At 43.3% G+C, this 24,433-nt stretch overlaps 3 protein-coding genes across 4 annotated transcripts; 1 reads left to right on the forward strand and 2 right to left on the reverse strand.

Moving 5' to 3' along the window:
* Positions 1-70: 70 nt before the first annotated feature.
* dhrs12la (dehydrogenase/reductase 12-like a) lies at positions 71-6,486 on the reverse strand. 2 transcript variants are annotated; one of them, XM_067246019.1, is made up of 10 exons: positions 6,383-6,486; positions 4,226-4,359; positions 3,911-3,993; positions 3,731-3,826; positions 3,510-3,591; positions 3,357-3,418; positions 2,819-2,923; positions 2,483-2,573; positions 1,888-2,025; positions 71-1,031 (listed from the first exon to the last, which is right to left on the reverse strand). In XM_067246019.1, exons 1-10 carry the CDS (start codon positions 6,484-6,486, stop codon positions 916-918), a joined length of 1,011 nt encoding a protein of 336 aa, XP_067102120.1. In that variant the 3' UTR covers positions 71-915. The 2 variants fall into 2 exon arrangements, with proteins under 2 accessions (XP_067102120.1, XP_067102122.1); XM_067246021.1 differs by having other exon boundaries at positions 2,468-2,573; positions 6,383-6,453.
* Positions 6,487-6,949: 463 nt separating this feature from the next.
* On the forward strand, positions 6,950-9,680 carry ap1s3a (adaptor related protein complex 1 subunit sigma 3a). Its single transcript, XM_067246022.1, has 5 exons — positions 6,950-7,062; positions 7,894-8,072; positions 8,448-8,556; positions 8,770-8,907; positions 9,085-9,680. Exons 1-5 carry the CDS (start codon positions 7,060-7,062, stop codon positions 9,118-9,120), a joined length of 465 nt encoding a protein of 154 aa, XP_067102123.1. The 5' UTR covers positions 6,950-7,059; the 3' UTR covers positions 9,121-9,680.
* Positions 9,681-11,109: 1,429 nt separating this feature from the next.
* On the reverse strand, positions 11,110-13,462 carry LOC136951556 (secretogranin-2b-like). Its single transcript, XM_067246018.1, has one exon. It carries the CDS (start codon positions 13,457-13,459, stop codon positions 11,480-11,482), a length of 1,980 nt encoding a protein of 659 aa, XP_067102119.1. The 5' UTR covers positions 13,460-13,462; the 3' UTR covers positions 11,110-11,479.
* Positions 13,463-24,433: the final 10,971 nt, after the last annotated feature.

The raw sequence follows: 24,433 nt of genomic DNA on the forward strand, positions 1-24,433 counted from the left end.
TGTTATGTTTAGTTTTTTTCTTTCAATTTGTTATCACATTCAAGAATAAGAAAGACTAAGAGGCTTTTCTCACCAAGGTGTTTTTATTCAAGCTTGGATTCCCAGGTAACACTGCAGTATGTCACAGTAAGTAACAGCAAACCATAGAAGTGCTTTAATCATTAATCCCTTAAGCATACTATCAGTAGTTAAACACATAGGCCATTCTCATAATGCACATGTCAGGTCATACTGTGGGTTGGCCCTGTCTCTAGTCTGAGGGCCATGTTGGACTGACAGAGAAGCACGTCTCAAGAATGGGTTCAATCTAAGATGCGCTGTAACTCCTACTGTTGTCAGCTCCTGTCTATCATCATTATTCACAGTTGTATTTTTAGTATTATAATTTGTGAGGAAAACACATACAGTTTCCATAGTGAAGGAACTTAGTGGTAAAGACATTCAACACCAGCCCACCCAGGCAAGTAAGATTGAGCCCAATCGGCCGGTGACTGCATGTGATGGATAGGGTGAGTGACGTGACTTAGGTCAAATCAGATTCCCATCTGAGTGACAGCTTCCATTAAGTCACTGTGTGAAGGGGCGGGATACACATGTTCTGTCAGTTTGAGTGCTTAGTTGAATGCGTAGTGTACTTTCTAAGAAGTGCTTCCTCCATCAGCAGTTTGACCTCATGACCTCTGAGCAGAAAGACAGAGACAAATCAGTGTCACCATCACACTGTTCATTGGCTGTAACACAAGATTAGTAATTTATTAAAATACTCTTTAAAGAATGCTAAAATGGGTCTATAGCTGTTTACAAACAGCAATATGTGTTAAAAAGAGAACTAGAGTGAGATAGAAAAGAGCGTGTGTTTTTGTGTGTTTGTGAAAAGGGGGTGTATTGGGGAGACTGTTGACTGGATTGAGCAGCTCAGTGGGGTTGGAAGGTCTTGCTCAGGTCCTCCATCACACTCATGAATTTCTGCTCCTCCAGGGGGGAGCTGTGGGTCCAGGCCAGGGGCAGGTGGGCAGGCACCATCTTCCGGTCTGACACACACACACACACACACACACACATTCAAAACAGATCAACTGTAAAATGTATAAATGTAAATGTATCTGTATACAAACACAGTTCCTGACATTCATTCATTTGCTGTTTATCTGATGAAAGATAAAGATTTATTTTGCCAAACAACATGCATAGAGACAAAGGTGTGGTGTTTGTTTATCCATTTTCTGTGGTGCTTCTCTAAGGTCACTGAGGTCACACAGTGTGTGCGCACGTGTGTGTGTGTGTGTGTGTGTGTGTGTGTGTGTGTGTGTGTGTGTGTGTGTGTGTGTGTGTGTGCACGCTGGCGTCCGCTGTACTCTCTGGTAGTATCTGGTACCGAGAGCTGCCTACTCCAGCTGTGATGAAGCAATGCCAGAGCACTCCTCTCTACAGCCCCTTGATTCACTACACCGACAAACGCTGCACAGAGCCAGCTCTCATCCCACTCATACCCTCACACACACTTCCAAACACACACACACCCACACACAAACACCCATCCAGCCTGACTTGAACACCCTCCCGCCCTTAATCATATCTATTTTCCCTCATCTCTCTCTTTGTCTGTTTTTCCTCCGGCTACCATTAGTTCTTGTCACTGAGAGGTCCACTGTGCTGATGAGACTGTTTGTCTTAAAGAGCCCCCGTTTTTCTCCTGGAGCCCTGATGGAGAACTCGTTGTGAGGAGAGAGAGAGAGAGATCCAGCGAGGTTGGAGAAAGAGAGCGAAACATCTCACTCCACTTAAACTCCCAACATCCAAAGCTTCAGACAATCAAACAGCGAACGTGTCAACGATCCATTCAATCATGGAAATACCAACTGAAGGCTGTACAGGGACCCGGCCTACCCTGGAAGAAGCGTCCGCTGGGCCCTGCAGCAGCCGCCTCAGAGAGGGCCAGCCACACCACGGTGTCGGCCCCTTGCTCCGGGGCCCTCAAACTCTCCTTCATGGACCGATGGAAGTCAGGCATGGCGTTGGCCACCGCTAGAACCACACACAGGGAGAGGGAGAGGGAGAGAGAGAGAGAGAGAGAGAGAGAGAGAGAGAGAGAGAGAGAGGGAGAGGGAGAGGGAGAGGGAGAGGAGAGAGAGAGAGAGAGAGAGAGAGAGAGAGAGAGAGAGAGAGAGAGAGAGAGAGAGAGACAGAGAGAGAGAGAGAGAGAGAGTAAGAGGGGAGGGAAAGAATAAAGTAAATACACAGGTTAAGTGTGCTTTGGAAAAAAAATAAACAGATGATATCCTGTTTGGCAACTGTTATCTACCTTTCAGATCATAATAGTAATGATCATATAAACTGTAAACTGTAATAATAACACTTATTTTAATACAATTACAGTAAGAACATGTGTAGTAAGAGTACTTATAGTAAGAGTGTTTATAGTAATAGTAATGGTGTAATTATAGTAATAGTAATAATAATGGTGTACCCATTTGTAAAGTACCTGGGGTGTCCACCCAACCAGGGTGCATGACAGAGAAGTGAATGTTGGTGTGCGCTTTGGCCCACTGCTCTGTCATCACCACCTGCTGCCTCTATAGGACACACACACAAACATGCAGACACATGCACAGACACATGCACAGACACATGCACAGACACATTTTGCTACTGTTTCAACCTTAATATACACACACAAAGCAACAAGCTATGCCAGGCCATGTCATCGTGTACACCTAGCAGTATATCCCCCTCTACTTGTCAGCTATCCAAACCAATGTGTGCCTTTCAAGTCTGTGAGTGACCACCAGTGCCCAGATTCAGAAAGCTGCGATCACACCTTGTTCTGGGCGTACACCATGGTGCCGTCGTAGTGGCCTCTCTCAGACTGCAGGTTGCCTGACCTCAGCTTCTGAACGAGCATGCCTCCGGAGGACACTGAAACCTGAGGGAGGGAAGAGGGAGGGAGGGAGGGAGGGAGGGAGGGAGGGAGGGAGGGAGGGAGGGAGGGAGGGAGGGAGGGAGGGAGGGAGGGAGGGAGGGAGGGAGGGAGGGAGGGAGGGAGGGAGGGAGGGAGGTTTTAGGAAATTGAAAGAGGAACTTGGTGTTTTGGTGAAGCACAGGATGCATGAAATAATGATTAAGGGTGAAAGGTTGTTCGGTTGTTGTTGTAATTCAGTCAGTTGGAGCTGACTGATCATTAATATTAAAGATATATCTTTGTGTTTGCGTGACTGTGTGTGTTTCTGTGTGTGAGGAACAGAGAGAACGTGTGCGTCTGTGTGAGAATTTAAAGAGGATGAGAAAGAGAGAGAGAAATAGAGAGAAAGTAAGCGAAAGAGACAGAGATATTTCCAACATAGGGCCATCTAACTCACCACTCTGGGATCAGCACTCTTCTCCAGTAAGGGAATCAGAGCCTTAGTCAGTATGTACACTCCTAAAAACGTAGAAGAGAGTTGGGAAACAGGGAAATCAATACGAGGGATTTCGAACGTGGTATTTAGTCTTTCTGTCTGGTTTCTACTCACCAAGGACATTACTGGCAAAGCTCTTTTCCAGTCCCTCGGCATTGACCTCCCTCTGGGTCATTATACAACCAGCATTATTAATCTGTACGGATCAATCGCACATAAAATTGGATATCAATCTCACATGAAGAACTACTAAAGACCTACAGAAAACCCACAGGAAGTTAGGCAGGAGAGAAGAACATGTTTGGGGGAGAGGGGGTTGAGCTTCCATCACTCACCAGGACATTGAGAGCTTTGTACTTTTTCTTAAAGGCCTCAGCAAACTCCCACACCTTCCTGGTCTCAGACAGGTCCAGAATGTGAACATATACTTCCTGAGAAGACAGAACTCATCGTTGGGTTCGGGTGTAGTCTGGTTTATCGCATTACAGTGCGGCATTGGGCCCCTTTAAACTCACCTTGTTTCCTGTCTCCTTAACGATGTCAGCCCTAGCCTCCTCTGCCTTGTCTTTGTTCCTGCACACCATGTGGAGCGTACCACCTGCGAAGACATGGAGGGGTTATACCAGGTCACAGAAGTCTATCCACAGTACAGGTGTTCCTGTATAGGTATATTGGCTTTCACTCTTTAAGGGAATGGATCCATGATGACAATTAATTTGGATAGAGGAAATCTGCTGTTAGCATGACTGAGATACCAATGCTCAAAGCCATGCACACCTGATTTAAATCCCTCTCCCCCTCCCCCCCCCCCCATCGTAGGTGAGGCCTACCTCTCTTAGCAATGGCCATGGCAGTGGCTCTCCCTATGCCACTGTTAGCTCCTGTGATCATGAAGGATCTGCCCGCCAGAGCCACATCGATGTCTTTCTCCACAAAGCGCTTGGCTGCCGTCAGGAAAGCGCTTCTGCAACACATACACACATTGGTCTTAGCTTGTGTATGTGTGTGTGAGTGTGTGTGTCAATAACCAAGCACTGACTGCAGGGCTTATATAAGGCCAATATGTGTTTGAGGTAACCGTATGCCCAAGCTGTCACATCAGGACAGCTCCACACACTTACAGCCAGTTTCCCTCACATGGATTAACCCTAGTCCTCGACTAAGAACTTTGGTCGAATTTTCCTCTTGCTTTAGGACTAGGTTTAATCCATGTCTGGGAAACTGGGCCTTAGTGTTCAGCAGTAAGAAAGAGAGATGGGCCACCTTGCATGATCTCTTAACCAATGACAGAAAGACGGCGTGTTGCGGAGGGAGACACAGCCGGGCAGCTCTTGTGTGTGGCTCTTTGAGCACCTCAATGATTGTCATTGTTCGACGGCTCTCACCAATGACAGCAGGGGGGTACAAGAGAGAAAGGCGGCGCCGCACTGAACGATTATTTTGGGCTAAATGCGGCCTCTGTTCCGTCGTGTCACCCAGAGAGCCATTAGCGAGGGCCGGGGTAAGGCCGGGTTGAGACAGAGAGAGGGAGAGAGAGAGATGGCTTTCTGGGAGAAAGATGACATTGAACAAAGGGACGAGGAAAAGAATGACAAAAGCACCTCTTTAGAAGAGTAAGCTTTGTTGTTCAGGACAGTGTGAGCGTCTGAGACGATCCAAAACATTTAGTCTCATTCACAATTGATGGGATTAGGGACTGGTGCACAATATGTAGTCCGAGGCAAATAGTTTACAGTTACATTTAGTAGACGCTCTTATCCAGAGCGACTTACAGTAAGTACAGGGACATTCCCCCCGAGGCAAGTAGGGTGAAGTGCCTTGCCCAAGGACACAACGTCAATTTACACAGCAGGGAATCGAACTGGCAACCTTCAGATTACTAGCCCGACTCCCTCACCGCTCAGCCATCTGACTCCCAGTCAGATGGCAAATAGTTCAACCAAACCCGACTGAAATAACGTCAATTCTTTTCAAAGGGTATTTTGTGTAGATTTGATCCATGTCGATTTGAGCAATTCCTCAACTAAGTGGATCATTACTAGATATGCTCTTCCAAAGTGTGATGTCTCGAACTCCCAGCTAGGTGGCTCAAGAATTTCAGATGGAGGTTTCCAAGTCAACAACCCTGTGACCTGTGCAAGGCATATCAATCTGAGAAAGATCTCGCTGTTGTGTTTACGGCTCTCTATGGCCGCTAGTCATTCCACTGATTGAGTAGACCGTATGTGACAAAAGGGGGATGTTCATCATGCATTGCATAGATTAACCTTGAAGGCCTTAGCTGTCACCAAGAACCTCCTATAGAGATCTTAAATCAATTTCCTACTGTAACACAGACATATTTCAAACATGATATGAACAGTCAAAAGCAGGATATTCATCATGCAACCATCTACCAAGCGTTTTATTAAGGATCAGTCAAGTCTAACCCTGATACATTCAGAACTGTTGCAAAATAAACATGAACAAACATACGATGAACATGATAATCATGGACAAGGATAGAAACACAACTCAAATGTCACACTTCTGCTGAAATCTATGATTCTCCCATGAGAATTGTTTTACCCATCCTAGAGATGTATTCCTTGTTCTCTCTGAGGGTTTACATTGACTTTAAATTGGCATATGTTAAGCCCTTTGTGACATTGCATGAAATATACAAATATGGTACAAATCTTACATATGACTTGAATGTGACAAATTAACTTTCATGTGTATGCACATGCACTTACATGCAAACACAAACACATACACACACACAATGTAGGATTTTGGGGAAACAAAAGGATGTAATAGTGGAAGCAAAATTACTGTTGGATCCAATTAGTTGGCACATAGGAACAAGCGGCATTAAATACAGCTGACAAAACTATTTCAAATTACTATTTATTTAATAGTTGTTAGACCAACAAGTTGTCTGTAGTATCTACACAGAAAAACTAACATAACTCAACAGTGGAAAATAATTGCCAAGTATTTCTTACCTTGTAAATTCAGTCAGCCCTTTCAGAAACCAGGCAGAGTTTCGGTAAAGAGACATTGTTACCTCTGGAATCCTCTCGGCCGTTACTGTGAGTTCTGCTCCCATTTTAACGTGGACCAAGACCACGTGTGTTGAATTTACATTGTACTGGGTGACACCTTGGGTCACCAAGCGGCAACAAATGAGGGGACTGTTGTGGTTCATTCAAGTTCAGCGATGTGCATTTGTTTGTTTGTCAATTGTAATTTCGTGCCCAGTTACAATACCTAGGCTACATCACAAATGTATAAAAACCCTGTGCTCATCTTAATTCATTTGATAATAATTACTTCCCATATTATTCACAGTTTTATATACATTCACAGCATTATATACATCCATCCCAACTCTACAAACACAATTACATTAAAAAGTTTCATTTTATTACTGATTGAGCAGGGTCTATGTGCACCTTGCCCCGATCGAGCTGATAGGTGTCAGCCAATCCCGAAACAGTTTGACGAAAGCAGGGCGCGGTGCTCCTGAAGAAGGTGTGGTTTTGCCACTTTACGCACATTAGCCTATTCTGGGAGTGTCGACGATGTCTCATCCCAAGATACCGGTTTTAGTCGAGAAATAACAGAAAATAATACACTGTTCTCAAATTCAACAGAACTCTCCACTAACTGCAGTGGCAAGATGGTAAGTTTTTGAATAGAAATCGGCAACTATTCAGGATGTGGCATTCATATGCCAAAGAAGCTATTATAATAGCCTAACACCTGTTCTATAGGTGAGGAAGGATATGCTCTTTTTCAGACAGTTGACAAAGTCTGCGGTGTTTTCACACCTTGGCCATACGGAGTGTATACGGAGTGTCATCTCCACCTGTTTTAGTTCCTGATGTTGGTATAATCTGGAGAGCGAATGGGAAATTATAAAAGAAACGTAGGTCAAAGAGCACCACGGAAAATTCTTCCCGAGAATGAATGGCCTCGTTAAGGCGATAGTGTGTCCATGAACAAAGTAGCATTTATCATGTTTGCTTTTAAGAACGTGTTGTGGATCTATGGTGTCAGTAAGTACGCTGATAGTTAACATAAGGTAGGTTGTGTTCCACTTGTGTGAGTATGCAGTGGGTAAGGCTTCATGTCTTATGTGTTTATGTGAGCGGTGCATATTTCTCCAGTTACTGATTAACTTCACGGTAATAACAACGTTTGTAGACTTAGACCATGGCCCCTCAGATTAAACCAAAGAACTCGTCGGGCACGTTTTTATCTGTCGCTCTAAAGACAACATGTTCATAACCACTGCCAGCCATTTTATAACCATATTTAATATTGTAAATTAATTTCCTATAATTCACACCATAAGATACTATTTATTTTTAAGTTCTGCCATGATCTAGCATGTGTTCATATCAAATGTGGTCTACTCTATATAATCACATGGTACTAAATCGTAAAAAAAATCAAATTCTGTACCTATATGACTCAACTTTACAAATACCTCATTCTTGTCCTGTAACAGATTCACTTCCTGTTGCTCTTCAGCCGACAGGGGAAGTTGCGTCTGCAGAAGTGGTTCACCCCGCTCCCGGAGCGAGAGAAGAAGAAGGTGATCAGGGACATGACCCTGATGGTGCTGGCCCGCCCACCACGCTCTTGCAACTTCCTGCAATGGAGGGACCTCAAGATCGTCTACAAGAGGTGAGGAGGGTGGTGGATAGGTGAGGAGAGTGGTGGATGGGTAGGTGAGGAGGGTGGTTGAGGGGTAGGTGAGGAGGGTGGTGGAGGGGTAGGTGAGGAGGGCGGTGGAGGGGTAGGTGAGGAGGGTGGTGGATGGGTAGGTGAGGAGAGTGGTGGATGGGTAGGTGAGGAGGGTGGTGGAGGGGTAGGTGAGGAGGGTGGTGGAGGGGTAAGTGAGGAAGGTGGTGGAGGGGTAGGCCAGGGGTACAGTTTAGGGGCTAAATAGTCTACACCTCATTCGTTCCACAGAAATGGGTATAATGTAAAGGACCACCAATATACGCCTCTTCTGTTAACTTTGAAGAACTATGTTTGACCTTTTCCCGTGTACTGTAGGTACGCCAGTCTTTATTTCTGCTGTGGTCTGGAGGACCAGGACAATGAGCTGCTGACCCTGGAGGTGCTACATCGATACGTGGAGCTTCTGGATAAATATTTTGGCAATGTAAGAGTGATAGGACTGCACAGTCATGTTTTCAGCACACTCATCTTGCAAGGGTTTCTTGAGAAACTGTTCTTTATATCAAGAAATTTCGTTTTTAAAATGTACATTCAATTTAAGAGGTGTTTGTTAAACACAATGTGTGTTTTTCAATTAATTATTTATTTTGCTTCTCTGACTGATAAGGACATTGTATGTGTTTGGTCTTGCCTGCAGGTGTGTGAGTTGGATATCATATTTAACTTTGAAAAGGCCTACTTCATCCTGGATGAGTTCCTAATGGGAGGCGAGATCCTGGAAACCTCCAAAAAAGCTGTAGGGACCTCCATAGAGGAAGCAGACTCCCAACAGGAGGTAATTTGGAACTGACATTCTTCAACTAAGTATTTTCATAACAACATCTGCCCCTTACTGCCTACTATGAAAAGCCAATATTATTGTTATCATGCTATTTAATGTAATTTCCTGTTGTTTTGAAGGTAGATTAAATACATTTGGATTTAAATGAATATTCTCTTGGTCTCTTCACAGACAATGGAGGAATACATGAGTAAGCCTACATACTGACATACAAGAACATTTAAGACATATCGAGATTGATAACTGAGAATACTTTGACACAGTTGTTTTAACGATTTGTTTCTACAAAAAATTGACTTTGAATTTACATTTGTATCTGTTAGATTATTTGTATCAAGCAAGAGTGTGTTACTTTCACAGAATTACTGTGCAGGGGAAAATGTGTTGCGAGAATTGTAATAGGGATTGTAATAGGGAGTCAGGTGGCTGAGCGGTTAAAGAATCGGGCTAGTAATTAGAAGGTCGCTGGTTCGATTCCCGGCCTTGCAAAATGACGTTGTGTCCTTGGGCAAGGCACTTCACCCTACTTGCCTCGGGGGAATGTCCCTGTAATTACTGTAAGTCGCTCTGGATAAGAGCATCTGCTAAATGACTAAATGTAAATGTAAATCTCTGTTATATTCTTCTGTTGTGTGCGATACCTGTGAAAAGTTGATTATCTTAGTGACATGTTTGTCTTTCACAATTAATTCGATTACTGCCTCTGCATTCACTACATTTGTGAAATGTCTTAGGGTTGATAACTTACCTTTTCAAATGCTTTTATTGGGTGTGCTCAAGCCTTTGTTCTCTCACATATATATTATTATTTTTTTTATTTATTTTTTTGCCCCCCTAAAACTCAGTCAATATTTGGCCTACATAGACAACGTAGGTGTCAAAAGTTTCGTCTTGGTAGCGATTGAGTTGCTTCTATTGGAATTTACGTTCCGTTGCATGGTTTAGGCTTAAGTTAAGCTTTTGTGGCGAAAAGTGAAGCTAACGGTGGCTAATTTGCTAGCCACAGTCACTGACGTTACTAACGTCACTGCGTCACTAACGTCACGAAAACACGCGTGACTAGGGTTAGTCAGCTTCTCCACACAGGGCTATATCGCATTTTGCGTTGTTACTGACAATGATCACTACCAGTGAGCTTTTTATGAATGAGCGATTTTCCACTAAATAAATGTCAAGCTTATTTACGTTTTTGGGGGCATATTTTCAGTTAGCAGATGGTACTGTTTGAATCGCGATTCCATCTTCTATTGCCGGGTAACGTCGTAGAATAATCTTCAAAGGGGGTTCTTTATTAATGAATGAATGCAAAGAGTAGGCTAAATGCCTGAAAATATCATGAGACGGGAAAAACTTAAAATGACGTTTAAGTCATAGAGATTAGGTCAATTTGTACACCGGTCTGCCAAATGTATTCGTTTTGATTCAACGATGAGTCTGCCTCTTGCAGGGGAAATGAGAAGACATCTATTTCATTCTACACTTCACTCGTATTTTCAGTTGTAAATGAGCAGCAAAAAAAATGTAATCTTTATAAATAATAAGTATGCATTTTTATATAAAATATACAGAAATATCAGTTGTAAAAATGTAATTAAAAAACGGACCCCTGTGCAACCGACGCAAGCAAGCACACCCTACAATTTCCCCAGAAATTGTACCCTCTCTAGTTTAAAATTATTTTACTTCTTAGTGTCCTCTGAATACTATAGGTTTAATAAAATAATAATCAGTGTAAATACTGTCACACTGATGTTTTTGCTTTAGTTTGTCTCCACCTGTTGTTGATAAAGAGAATCCATGAATGTGGGGCCTGGGGCTAAAACACCAGTAGATGGTACTTCTTTATATATCCAAGGGCAAATTGTGGCATTGCAGCAGGTAAAAGATGAAATAGGAATAGGCAATAAAATACAATACAGATTACCGATACTATAATGCTAATATGCAAAACAAAATAGCCTATATAAGTATTCTAGCCTAGTATATATAGCCTATAATAGGTTTTTGTTTTCACTTTTCCAATTGTTAACTGGATTGTCCAACAGGTCCATATTAAGAATACAATCTGCTCATTTCCATAATAAATTCCAACTTGGTTTGTGTTCTCTAAAAAAGGAAACATTACGCAGTAAGGAAAAAATAAAGTCAATGCTTTATTAATCTCAACATCACACATTACTGAAAACACGTAAGAAATATAGTTAAGAACACAATACTGCATCTGAAGGATCTGACAGGTTTGGCTGTATTATGTGCATTGAAATGGCTGGTGAAAACTTGAACTATAAAGTGGCCTATTAACTAGTGTTTTGTTAACTAGCCTATATCAAAAACATTGAATATACCACAAACCCCAGTTGCTAACATTAATAGCCACTGCCCTGAAGCTACATCTGTCCATAGAGGTCTAAAGAAATTTGCTACACAAGCAGGAATTGTTGTAAATCTACTGAATACACTCTTGCATGTTTTTAGTTTTCAAAATACTTTATTATGATTCTCCCCCATCAAAAGAATATAATATGTACCATATATCTACATACTTCATCTACACCATCTACATTCCTTAGACAGATTTGGCATTAAGGTCCTTATCTTCGCTCTCGTCGGTCTCTGGGTTTAAGAAGCTCAGAATTTTCAGTAGTGCCTCATCATCTAAGGGTTGCGTTTGAGTTGCACCTCCCATGTCTTCGGTTTCTGACTGCCTTTTTTGAGATTTACTTTTATCTGAGTCCATATGGTCGAAGTAGTCCTGTATCGCCTGCTCGAACGTTCCAAGGGTGGGCTGCTCCTTCTGCGAGAAAGGTTGAGAGGATCGCTTTGGGCTTGCTTTGCTTTTTATTGGCTCCGGATACAACGCCAACATTTGGCCTGTTAAATATGTCGCTAGCTCGTCTTCGTCAACAGAATCGCCATAGTCATCCTTTATCTTCTCGGGAACGCCAGCATGAGAGAATGTGCGGTCTCCTTGCCTTGCAGCTGGCGCGTGGGGGCTTTTATGATGTTTGACAGTGGCCTTCTGATTTCCCAGGCTTCCCAGTCCGAGAATGTTTAGAATGTCTTCTGTGTTGATGTCTTCTGTGATATCTCTTGCTTGAGCCTCGGGCAGCTGTCTGTTGTAGTAATTCGCAGGGGGGCTTTGGTACTTTTTGTAAGAGTTCAGCTTATCCTCAACCTTGGCTAAAAAGTTGGGCTGGTGTGTCTTTGCTAGATTCCTCTGCGGGGTCCGTTCTTGTTGAATGCCCTCTCCAGACTTAAGCATATCCAACAGATCCTCTGGAGGTATCTGTAAATTTTGGGAGATTCTGAAAAGCTGGTAGATAGCCTCGGGGTCGATGGACTGAGTCGCCCTTCTAACAGCCCTTTTCTCCTCCTCTTCTAGTTCTCTTTTCTGTTGATCCTCCTTGGTTTTCTCCAGCACCTTTAACAGGTAGTAGTCCACCAGCTTTGTGAGGTCATCTGGATCTTCTCCTGGGCCAGACTGTGTTGACCTCTTTGCCGGGTAATTGCCTTCATCATCATCATCATCATCATTCTCCTCGTCTTCCTCCTCCTCAACATCATCATCACCGTCAAGGCCTCGGTCAAACTCTTTCCTGTTGCCTCTCTCTTCCTCCTCCATCCTGATCTGTTTCTCCAAAGGTGCCCAGTCCTCTTCTGCAGGCTCTTCATCGTAGTCCAGGTTCCTCATCCTCAACATGCCATCATCAGTGTTATCATCCTCTTCATCTTCATCATCCTCAGCATAGGCCTGCCTTTTGTGTCCGGCCTTGCCATTGGCCAGCCTCCCAAGTTCCTCGAACACAGACTGCAGAGTGGCCAAATTCTGGGGCGTGTACATTTCTTCCACGTTCTCATTGGTGCGTTTGAAGGGGCTCTCGCGGTCTGAGCTCCTCTGCCTCTCCTCCTCCCCGTCGCCCTCCTCCCCTTCATCTTCAAACATCAGAGGGTACTTTCTGGGAAGTTTGCTACTGCCATGCTGCTGCCGTGCCCAAGGATAAGCCCCGCCTTCTACCTGGCTGCCATCCTCCTCTAACTTTGCCGGTCTCCGCCCAGTTCCCGCCCAGACTTGGCTGGCAGTGTTGCGTTCTGGCGCTGGTCTGGGACTTTTTTCTCCCTGTTCGAGGGTACTAAGTAAAGCTTTCAGCCACTCCTGGGTCTTATCCTCTGCATTGCCTTCTCCTTCATCCTCCTCTTCCTCCTCCTCCTCCTCTTCATCTTGGTCTCGCCCAGGCTCTCTCTGGGTTTGAGATGGAGTGGTTAGTTTTAGCATCGAGCGTAGTTTTTCTGTGTTCACGCCTGCGACATCGTTGTTTGGAGAGTGGCGGTTCTCATCCTCGGGGGCCGCCCCGGTCTGCTGGCGGAGGGTCTCGATGTACTCCAAAGCTTTGAGCATGTCGGCGTTAGGGGGCACGTAGGGGGTCCCCATGCGTGCGTCCGGCTCGCTGGCCGTCAGTCTGTGTTCTCTGACGGACGCTCCCTGAACGTCAGCAGTGCCGAGGATGAGGATGAAGAGCAGCGGGATTAAGGTGAGGAGAAGGGCCATCCCTGCCGTAAAGAGCTTGGGTACGGAGGGCATGGTTTCACCTGGACAAGATACGAGTAGAGACATCATAAGGGACCTTTTGGAATTACTCTTAACACATTTTTACTGTTTCAAACTGTAGTATTTCCAACATTTTGTCTTGTGTTAGCCTATATATGTCTGTTATCCTGTTCTTTTCCTCAATCAGACATCTGGATGTTATTTGGAAAATGATTTTATATAATCAAAACTCCAGGGTCTGAAATGTTATCTAAAGTCAAAGTAGTTTCATGAACTACATTTGATACTACCGTATGTGTTCTAATAGTAGCAGTTCATCTGCTACTTATCTGCATAGGCTGTTTTATAACCCGTCTCTATTGTAAAATAAAAAAGATTTCAGTCAACAGAGTCTTTGCCTGTTGCTTGAATTATTTTTTCTGTTTGTTTCTGAGAATGAAAATGGCATCTGTTGAACGCCCTAATGACTGTTTGCCGACCAGTAATAGCATGGGCATTCAGCTCGCCTGTAAATCTCATTAGTTTTCAAATTGCTGTTCTCCAGAATGAGTCACACAACCCGTTGTCTTGGTAACCCTTGGACGGATGCTCGCTATAGGCTACATCCACGACGGTCTAGTGTGTTATAATAATAGGCAACTGTAATATCAAGTTTTCAATGAAAACAATTTTATATTGTCATGCAGGACTGCGAAACAGAAAATAGTGATGCATTTGTACAGATCGTCGATTTATTTTCGACTTTAGCATAATTTGTTATATAAAGAGCCAATTTGACTGCAAACCCACAAAGCAGAGCTAAACACCATAGCTCTAACATCAAATAACATGGCATCACTGCGGTTCGAGCATATGCATCAGGTTGCTTTAAATGTCCAAATTGAAAAAATCTCAAATAGCCTTATAACCTATTGTCTAAGCGCAGGATCAGCATAAGCAAAGTTGAACTTGATCAGATATTAATCTTACCTTTGCAATTAGTTTTCGTTGAGAGTTGTGAGCGGTTTTAGCATCTCTGTCTCATGAGCGCGTGCAGGGATTCTCTGGTTTCAGCACCGGGGACAGTTCCTCCTGCTATAAGAAGCTCCACATGACTCGTGCGTCAGAGGATAAGCTACGCAATATTGAAATCAAACACGCACACACACACACACACACACACACACACACACACACACACACGCACGCACACACACACACACGCACACACACACACGCACACACACACACACACACACACACATTATACAGGTCGTCATGATTTTAAAGGACCTGTATGGAGTGCATTGTTTTCGTTACAATGTCTGGCACTTTGTGTTGTATGCTGCATTGACTCATGGTTCTTTGGGTCGTGCTGAGGAGATCAAGGCCTAGCTACTATTTAAGTTGAAGTAGGACACACACTATTAAACATCTCTGTCTGCTCTTTATGAGATGTATAGGCCTATGGTTGAGAAGGATGGACGTCCCATTAGATGTTTGGTACGGGAGATGCAATAAAATGAGAAGTCATTTTGCACCACCACTACGTAAGGCTTTTCACGGCCGAGAATTGTAGTTAATTCTGGGTTGTAGTTAATTCTGGGTCTCCAGTAACAGTAATGGGGTGCTTGCGCTCGTCTTTTACAGCCTAGAAAGAGTTAAAGTCCGTCGATGACTCACGCGCTAGATCCGCCAAAGAATGAGGCGGGGTAAGAGGACTGCGGAGGGAGACCTTGCGCCATGGGAGGTGTGTGTGACGCTGCCTTCGCCAGCCAGGACAGGCTGGTGTTATATTTGTTGTTGCCTGTCAAGTCTTAAGCGCAGGTCAGAGGAGGCGTCGTCCGTTTCATTCATGCGTTTTTTCCAATCATGTTGACCGGATGAGCTTACCTAGACTTACCTTAACTGAGAGTTCAGTTAGTTATTTTGACTAGTGGGTGTCATTCCAATGTGTTTATTGTGCAGTATGGGCATCGAGAGTTTAAAATGTACCCTTTAACAGATAGCAATGAAATGCTATTTATTATACTTATGTCTATCTAAAACATTGTATATTCTGTTTGTTTAGCCCCTAATCACTCACACACTCGTGCACACACACACACGCACACATACACACACATGCTAACAAACACATACATACCCACTCATGCACACAATCGAGGCTGCAAGCAGTAGAAGACAGATAAGACTCCAACTGACTGGCTAATTGCTTGTGGCTGTAAGCTTGTATGTCACAGAAGCCAATAAAATAAACCAATTACAGCTCTTTTTGGCACCCTTCTTGACAAATGACCCTTTGGCCCCCACTACCCGACCACCAGAAATATGGAGGTTGATTGATCAATAGCATTTATTCCACAAGAAATGATCTCTTTTGCACCTAAAAATACAAGTTCAAGTGTTGATTGTGGTTGTAAACGGGTAGTGTCATATGATCTCTTGGGTGAGTAAGCGGACGGCTATGTATTTTTAAAATGTATTCGTTTATTTGTCAGGGACAATGCAGCGCACATTATTACATACATAAATAACGTTGTAGATGTGTTGCATAAAAGGTTTTTAGCAAATAGGCTCATTTGAAACCCCAGTCTCTGGTCAGGCCTTTCTAAACAAGTTACGCGAATAAAATTTACTGCATAGTGTGAAATACACAATCATGCAGCAGATGCAATATATTAATATATACAGTATCAACATTTCACAGATTCATAACCACATTACACACAACAGCACATCATGTAATAACACAATACATTACAACAGGGACGTAACAACACAATACATTACAACAGGGACAACAGAGTGTGTGCATGTGTGTGCTCCTGTATTTATGGACCTGACTCAGTGGCTACATGTTTGGTTTTCTTTCCAGTGTTTCACCTTTCTATTAAATGTTTTCAGTTTGGTTTGTGTTTTTATTTCAGTTGGTAAATTATTAAAAAAATGTGTCCCTGTCACGGAAAAACATGATTGGCCGGAAGTGGTTTTGCGCACCCCTGCTATGCAGTTGCCACCCACTGCTCCCCTAGTGGCCACTCTTCTTGTATTTGTTTTTGTCACAAAAGGACAGAGTACGGCTGGAGCTAAATTATTTGCACATTTAAAAGTCAGTTTAAGAAAAGAGAACTTCATAAAGCTATCAAAATTAAAAAGCTTGTATTTCTGTAAAATCAAACAGTGGTGCCACATTGTTGGTTTCTGATCCATTATTTTCAGTGCCTGTTTGTATAATGATATGATGGGTTGACTGTTGTCTTGGAAGCTTGGCCCCATACAGTAACACAGTAGAATAAATGAGAAAGTATCATGGCATGAAAAAACAGTAAAGCTGTCTTGACAGCTACGTATCATTCTGAAACAGTTTATGTTTGTCCGGACAGTCTTACAGAGTTTGTTAATGTGTTAATTGAATTTGAGGTGGGAATCCAAAATACTACCTAAAAATGTAAATTCCTCAACTTCCTCTATTGCCCCTTGGTTTATTTTTATAGGACACTTGGATTTCCCTCTTATAGAGAAGCACATAGATACCGTAATTTTGACGTTGAGCGTCAGATGGTTATCTTTGAGCCACTGGGATATATCCTTCATTTCCTTGGTCAGGGTCTCTGCTGCTGCACTTGCTGTCCTGGCTGATGCATAAATTACTGTGTCGTCAGCGTACATTTGACAATTGGCTGACTGACAGCATGTTGGTAAATCATTTATATATAAACTAAAGAGCAGAGGCCCCAAGATGGAGCCCTGTGGGATACCCATTGTGGATTGTAGTGGCGTTAAGAGTTCAGTGTTTATTTTAACACGTTTCTCTCAATGCTCCAGATATGATGCAAACCAGCCGATAGCATGTTCAGAGAAGTTGAAAGTGGTAAATTTATTCAAGAGTATATTGTGGTTCACTGTGCCAAAGGCCTTTTTTAGGTCTAAAAACACAGCTCCATAAGCGTATCAGCTTACTACCAAGCTTTAATAATAATAATATTAAATGTTATTTGTAATACACCTTTATTGAACTTAAACTGCTAAAATCAGTGCTTAACCAGCATGATATATCTGAATGTGTGTGTAAAAAGGATGTTTCAATCATATCTTGTTACACATTGTTAATGGGATCTTCTCAGTTCCACATGCACCAGTGAATCCAATTTCACCAGAACCCAAGATAAGCTTCAGAGTCTGTCCATCCCTCTCCTCTTCTAGCTCACTGCTTTGTTCTGCTTCCCTCTCTTCTCGATTCTGTTCTCTCCTCTCCCCTGGTATGTTGTCATGGGCTGAACCTTGCTCTCCTCTTCTCTCCTGATTGTCCTGGCAGTGGAGACAGGGAGCTAGTGGGATAGTGGGATTCAAATCTTATTTAAAGGGCAACAAAAAGTAGCTAACAAATACATATGTCTCACATACTGTTGCTCGATTCATTACAAAGGCATCCGTGTTTGTTGTTGATCCAGCCTACTTATATAACTGTGCCAAAAAATATATATTTCTCTTTTTATCCCTTGTTAAAAGAGGGAGGAGGGTAACTTTTTATCTCTCTCTACAGAGGGATGAGTCACACTTCAGACTGGACCAAAACAGCCTAGGATGAAAAAACTACCACTGTAAAGATGCAATATGTGGATGAAAACAGGAAGTTGTATTAGACCATTTTTGAAAGGGTAATTGCATCGGGAAAAGGATGAGCGATTTAATGTAGAGCTGGAAAATGGCTTAATAGTAAAGGGAAATAGCAAAAGTGAATGCAAAGAGATAAATTAGGAAAATGCAACGTTCCCATACTGCATCCTTGTGGAACACCACCACCACCACATCATTACTGCATATCTTTTAAAAGTCAAAAGCCAGGGAAAAGAATCTTGTTGGGGACAGTAGTCCATATCGTGTTCTTCTTAAAGTACATAATTAAATCATAAATTAAATTCACTCTATCAAATGCTTTAGAAGTTGATGTTTAGCACAGTTTGTCACCTACACACATCTATTTCAGGCTTCACTCTCGCCCACTGCTGTCACAAGACATCACAACCTACCGACATTATACAAGATCATACCCATACTACAGGAAGGCCCATATTTCCCACACATTACATTGAACATATTCAATTTGTCCTTGCCTGAAGCTCTTAACAAATGACAGAAAGTCAGAAAGAATCAACAAAACAGCAAAAAAGAGATGTCGTGAAAATATATGTTTTATCTTGTCCCCTTCCCCCTTCATGTAGTCCATTGCAGGCTGTGGCAGCATCAAACTGAATCAGTTCTGCCATGCTACACAATTCTACACGCTAAATTTAGTTTGTAGGGTATAAATAGCCTGAGTTTCTTTTTGTTCTTATTAGGGAAGGCTGACATCTATATCTATGTTAGTTGTGCATATATCTCGAGATTGCGTGTGTCTGTGTGTGCTACAGTGTACGTGTGTGTGTTACAGGTGGTGCTAGCATGATGCTACACAATTTTAAACCTCTACCTGTCTCTTTCACTGAAGTAAAACAAAATCGTTCATTTCATTTGATACATGAAAGGGAGCTGTGTCTAGCACGGTTTGTTGACCCCTTCTGAAAAGGAACCTCCCTCTGCCTATGCTTGCAGTGTCTCAGGGGGTGTCTCGTGCAGTGTCTCGTGGTGGGGGTGTCACTGCGGGACGCAGTGACACCCCCACCACGTTAGAGAGCAGGGAGTAAACAGATGCACGCTACCGGAGTGAGACCGGAAAGCTCTAAATGGAACAACACACATTACCATTTAATATCTCCCCAAACAGGCAGAAGGCAAGGATGCCCAGAAGAAAGCTGCAGGAAGCCATTAAACAATGTTATTTCAACACTTCCTTCCATCAAGGATAGAAGTCGAGTATGTAGGATGGAAAATAAAGACATGCTTGATTTCACAAAATGTTTTGGCTGACATACACACACATGCGACAGTGACCTTTTTCTGTCTCTGATTAAAGTAATCTCCATGAATCTATAACATTGATTCTCCCTTCCTCCTAACTCTCATCACTCAGTTCTCTTGAATCTTTAATTAACAACTTTCCTTCACTCAGGTAAGATTGTTCAGCCACAAACTTATTGGTCAAGAGAATATTGATCTAATACTGAAACCAGAACAAATATCAATTCCCAAGACAGGTACTATTAACGATGCTCATACTACAGATGACCTACATTTACATTTAGTCATTTAGCAGACGCTCTTATCCAGAGCGACTTACAGTAAGTATAGGGACATTCCCCTGAGGCAAGTATGGTGAAGTGCCATGCCCAAGGACACAACGTCATTTGACACGGCCGGGAATCGAACTGGCAACCTTCAGATTACTAGCCCGATTCCCTAACCGCTCAGGCTCAGACTCCCGCGACCTGCGAGTTGAACTGCAATTTCTCACATGGATCAATTATTTCCATGTTAAAGTAAATGAAAACACTGACTACATCAAAAGATCTGATCACAACATGAATGCATAGCATTCATTCAGGGTCATTTGAAACTCCTTCACTTTGTTCAGATATACTTCCATGCTGACGGATGCCTTCAATAACATTCTGTGTTGTTAAGTGCCCATGGAGACAGGAAGTTGCATAGGTCACGGCTGTCTGCCCTGGTGCACGCTGTCTGTCCCATCCCTCAGTCCGGGGATACACAGAGGCAGGGAGGGAGGGAGAGGAAGAGAAAGAGAGAGAGGGTGGGGGACAAAGAGAGAGAGGGGGGAAAATAGACAGGCAAGGAGAATGAGGGAAACGGGATGGGGGATGGGACCAAAGAGGGGGAGGAAGAGAAGAGGAGTTAGAGGAAGAGAGACAGACAGAAAGGGAGACTGGAAGTGAAGCCAGGATGACTCATAGGTCAGTGTGCCTGACTGGACAGTCGTGATAGTCGTGTTTGCGGCTGTGTGTATTTGTTTGCTCAAGAGACAAACAACCACTTAATTTTGCCTTTGTCACAGTCCTTCCCTAAAACAGTGAATCATTGTCACCGAGCTACCAAAACTGAACCACACACTGCCCAAACTAAAATATAAAGATTCAACATCTGCAATCAACATTTCTCTAGACCCCAGCCTGAAAAAGTAGCCATTAAACCCCTAGTCTTGTTTTATAAACCATGGAGATATCGGCAGTATAAAAATCTTTCCAAAGAATATATTCCATTATTTGGCATATATGAAGCTGAAGAAAAGTCCATGTACATGTTAAAAGAAAGACAGAAAGGTCAGGACAGTCCCCTTTAGGTAGACTGTGACCCCTCAGTCTCTTCAGGGCTCGACTGTTTTGAGAGCTGTTTGGGAGGCTAGTGTTTTTGAGGTTGAGAAAGTAGAGAGTCGACGTGCTAGACTACCGCCACGCTTAAAGGGAGCAGAGGGCTTGAGATTCGGGCACAGAGAGAGAGAGACAGTGTGTGTGAGTGTATGTGACAGTCATAGGCATGGCCAGACTGCATGTTGGATAATAAAGATAATGGGGGGATGTATCAAAGAAAAAAGACAGTGTGAGACATGATTGGAACATTGTCCCCATAAGTGTCCACAACACATACAAATCCAAGTGCTAGGATATTATCCCTCCCTCCCTCCCTCCCTCCCTCCCTCCCTCCAACCCACAAACGCATACCAACCCCCCACCTAGCCCCACACACATACAACATGTCCACAGGGCCACACACACACACACAAACACTCAGAAATTCACACACACACACAAACAAACTCACACTCATGCATAAACACCTGCTGATATTGAATCTCTTTGCTCTTTGCGACTTTCCCCTGCTGAGGACGCTTCTTGCCTTTTGTGCGAACTGCTGGTATCCATGGCGACAAAAGAAGTATCTCTATTGGTGGATGGCCCTCTCAGGAGCAGGTGAGATGAAGTAGCGATGGCTTGCTTTTTAATACATCGTCAATAGAGTGAGGATGGTGTGTTACACTCGTACCCACATAGCAACATCAGCGGGTCACTGTTGACATGCCAATATGTCACACACAAGACCACACAACACGGTAGAGCATAGCACACACATTGCAACACAACACAACATCACAGCTCAGAAAAACCCAATACAACACAAATCGTGCCAGATACGTACAGTAGAACCCTATAGGTCCGCTGTGCTTAAAACCCAGAAACATGCTGCATACTTCATTTTGCATGTATATCGCATAGTGCGGCACTTTCTCACCGCAGTATTTTAAGGAGACATCTCCCAGACATATTTCTCTCCTCGGGGCAGAGAGAGAGAGAGAGACAGGCAGAGCAGACAGCACTCAAGACGATGGAGAGAAACTGATAAGAACCAAATGAGCACACCCTCAATGACACACACATCCCATGCTCTGAAGGGCAGCCAGGCCTGCACAGCACTCAGCATCGGAAATGCCAAGAGCACGTATGATAATAGACCTTTCATTAGGGAGAGAGAGATGAGGCCGTATCCCTGATCAGGAGTCACTTGCATATGATTCTTTGTGTGTTTTGTGTGTGTGTGTGTGGATTGTTTTATAATGGATTCTGTTTTGCCTCGTTCTAAATGAGTCTTGTGATTACCCTAACCCTGGCAAAAGGTCATTGTAAGCATTAGGTAACAGTCTAGAAAGTCGGAAAGTCTTTCCGAAAAACTGAAATGTTTGGAAATGAATGATGTTCCTATGTTCTATTTTTTGGCTTGTCATTCTTTCTCCAGTGAGATCATGTGTGTGATTAGAATTCAGCGGTGTTTCCTTCCTGCTCTGTCTTGTACCCCCCCAGACCCTCCCCACCCCTTCACTGGCCCTTCTATAAATACTCTGTTTGGTGACTCATCATCATCCCCTCATCCCCCCCTCCCTCCTTTCACTGCGTCGGATCACTCTCATCTCCTTCTCTCTCTTTCTCTCTTGATATCCTTCTTTCTCTTCCAGTCGCTCTCCCTGATTATTATGACACAGCCTGATTCCAGAGCCCTCAGCAAGCAGTGTTTGCCACTCCCCTACACCCAGCCAGTAGTCAGACCTTACACCAGCCTCCACCTAAACGAGACCTCACACCAGCCTCCACCATAACCAGACCTCACACCAGCCTCTTGCTAAACCAGACCTCGCACCAGCCTCCACCTAAACCAGACCTCACACCAGCCTCCACCATAACCAGACCTCACACCAGCTTCTAGCTAAACCAGACCTCACACCAGCCTCCACCATAACAAGACTCACACCAGCCTCTAGCTAAACCAGACCTCACACCAGCCTCCACCATAACCAGACCTCACACCAGCCTCTAGCTAAACCAGACCTCACACCAGCCTCCACCATAACCAGACCTCACACCAGCCTCCACCTAAACCAGACCTCACACCAGCCTCCACCTAAACCAGACCTCACACCAGCCTCTTGCTAAACCAGGCCTCACACCAGCCTCCACCTAAACCAGACCTCACACCAGCCTCCACTTAAACCAGACCTCACACCAGCCTTTTGAGTTATAGTCAATGCCATATCTATAAAGTTGCAGAACCGTCCTAAAGGAATGGCCTGGAGCATGTGAAGATGGTTTCCCTGGATTCCAAGTGCATCATGTTGGAACTGCTCGCTGAGGAACAGCTCCTGAAACTCCTTAATGTCACACAGGCATATGCACTGTCGATAAGGTTGCTTTGACACCCATGCATTGTTTTGTGTCTGTGAGCACCAGGTACTTCAAACCCTACATGTATATATCCTATAAATCACCCGACTTCCCCTGAACAATTTGCACAGCCACTAAAGTCTAAAAGCCTGTTGGATTCTCAATGTTGTGAGATAAAGAATCTAAAGAAATGGCCTATCAAGGTATGGGTCTCACCAAGTGTAGTCCTAACCCTTCTTACAATGTCTTCGTCAGACACACTTTGAGAAACACCTTCGCCTAAACACCAAATGGCTGATATCTGGTTGTCAAGGCAACACATCCACATAAAAGTGGGCTGGTAAATAACTAGCTTCCCACTCAATTTGCAATTTGTTAGGCAGGTGTGCCTAAAGCTATCTTCCCCATTTGAATATGCAGTTGAATTATGTCAACAGTACCACCAATAACATTATTGTCATACATCAGTACTGTGCAAAAGTATTAGGCACAACTAAACATTTGTATAAACTTAAGCAAAAATGTTTTCAGAAATAACAAGGTGAAAAGTTAAAACAAACATTTGCGCAAAATTGCACATACTGCGCACAAATACAGAACACAAACACATATACTCAAGACAATATTCATGTAACAAAATACTGCTAAGACTTTGGCACAGTCCAATATAACACCATCATTTTTTGGCCATCTGCTTCATTCTAACCCAGGTGACTCTCATTAATTCTACCCAGGCTGGACCTGCCAATACACCTCCCACACTCCGAACGAAGCCGCAGGGCAAGCCTCAACACAGCCTCAGCTAAGCTGCTCTGTTGAGGACAGTGTGTGCTCCTGACGTGTGCCCAATAGAAGTAATCATAAACAAACAAACACAGGTTATGGTGGTCATTGGAGGCTTTCCATCAGCAGGAACTCAACGCACGAAACAAAGCTTTTTGTTTTGAGTGATCCCTCGCAAGCAGCAGCGCCTGCTTTGATGTGAGAAGGGCGTGCGACGTGTGTCTCGCAGCAGGTGACTAGCCTCTGAAGCAAGGAGACACAAGATGTTATTCTCAGTGACATTGCAAGAACAAATGAAGTTAAAGAGAAAAAGAAATGTCAAAAGATGGACGTCTATGAAAATGTGTTTCTGTGCTTTGTAAAAGGCCACATGAGTAGGCTATGAGTTGGCTCCAGTGATCATTTTATTATTATAAACCTTCTGAGGGTGAAACAGAATGGATCATTGAATGATGTCCTCTTTACATATTTTGGATAGTTCTTTTATCAGTATAAGATAAAGATTTCCATGAACACTGAGAAAGATTGAGGCCATTTTATTAGTGCCTCAAAAAACAACCTTTGTTCTCTCTCATATATTTCTATATTTCTTTATTTATTATTTTCC

The sequence above is a fragment of the Osmerus mordax genome, chromosome 11 (genome assembly GCF_038355195.1).
Source record: "Osmerus mordax isolate fOsmMor3 chromosome 11, fOsmMor3.pri, whole genome shotgun sequence".
Classification (NCBI taxonomy): Eukaryota; Metazoa; Chordata; class Actinopteri; order Osmeriformes; family Osmeridae; genus Osmerus; species Osmerus mordax.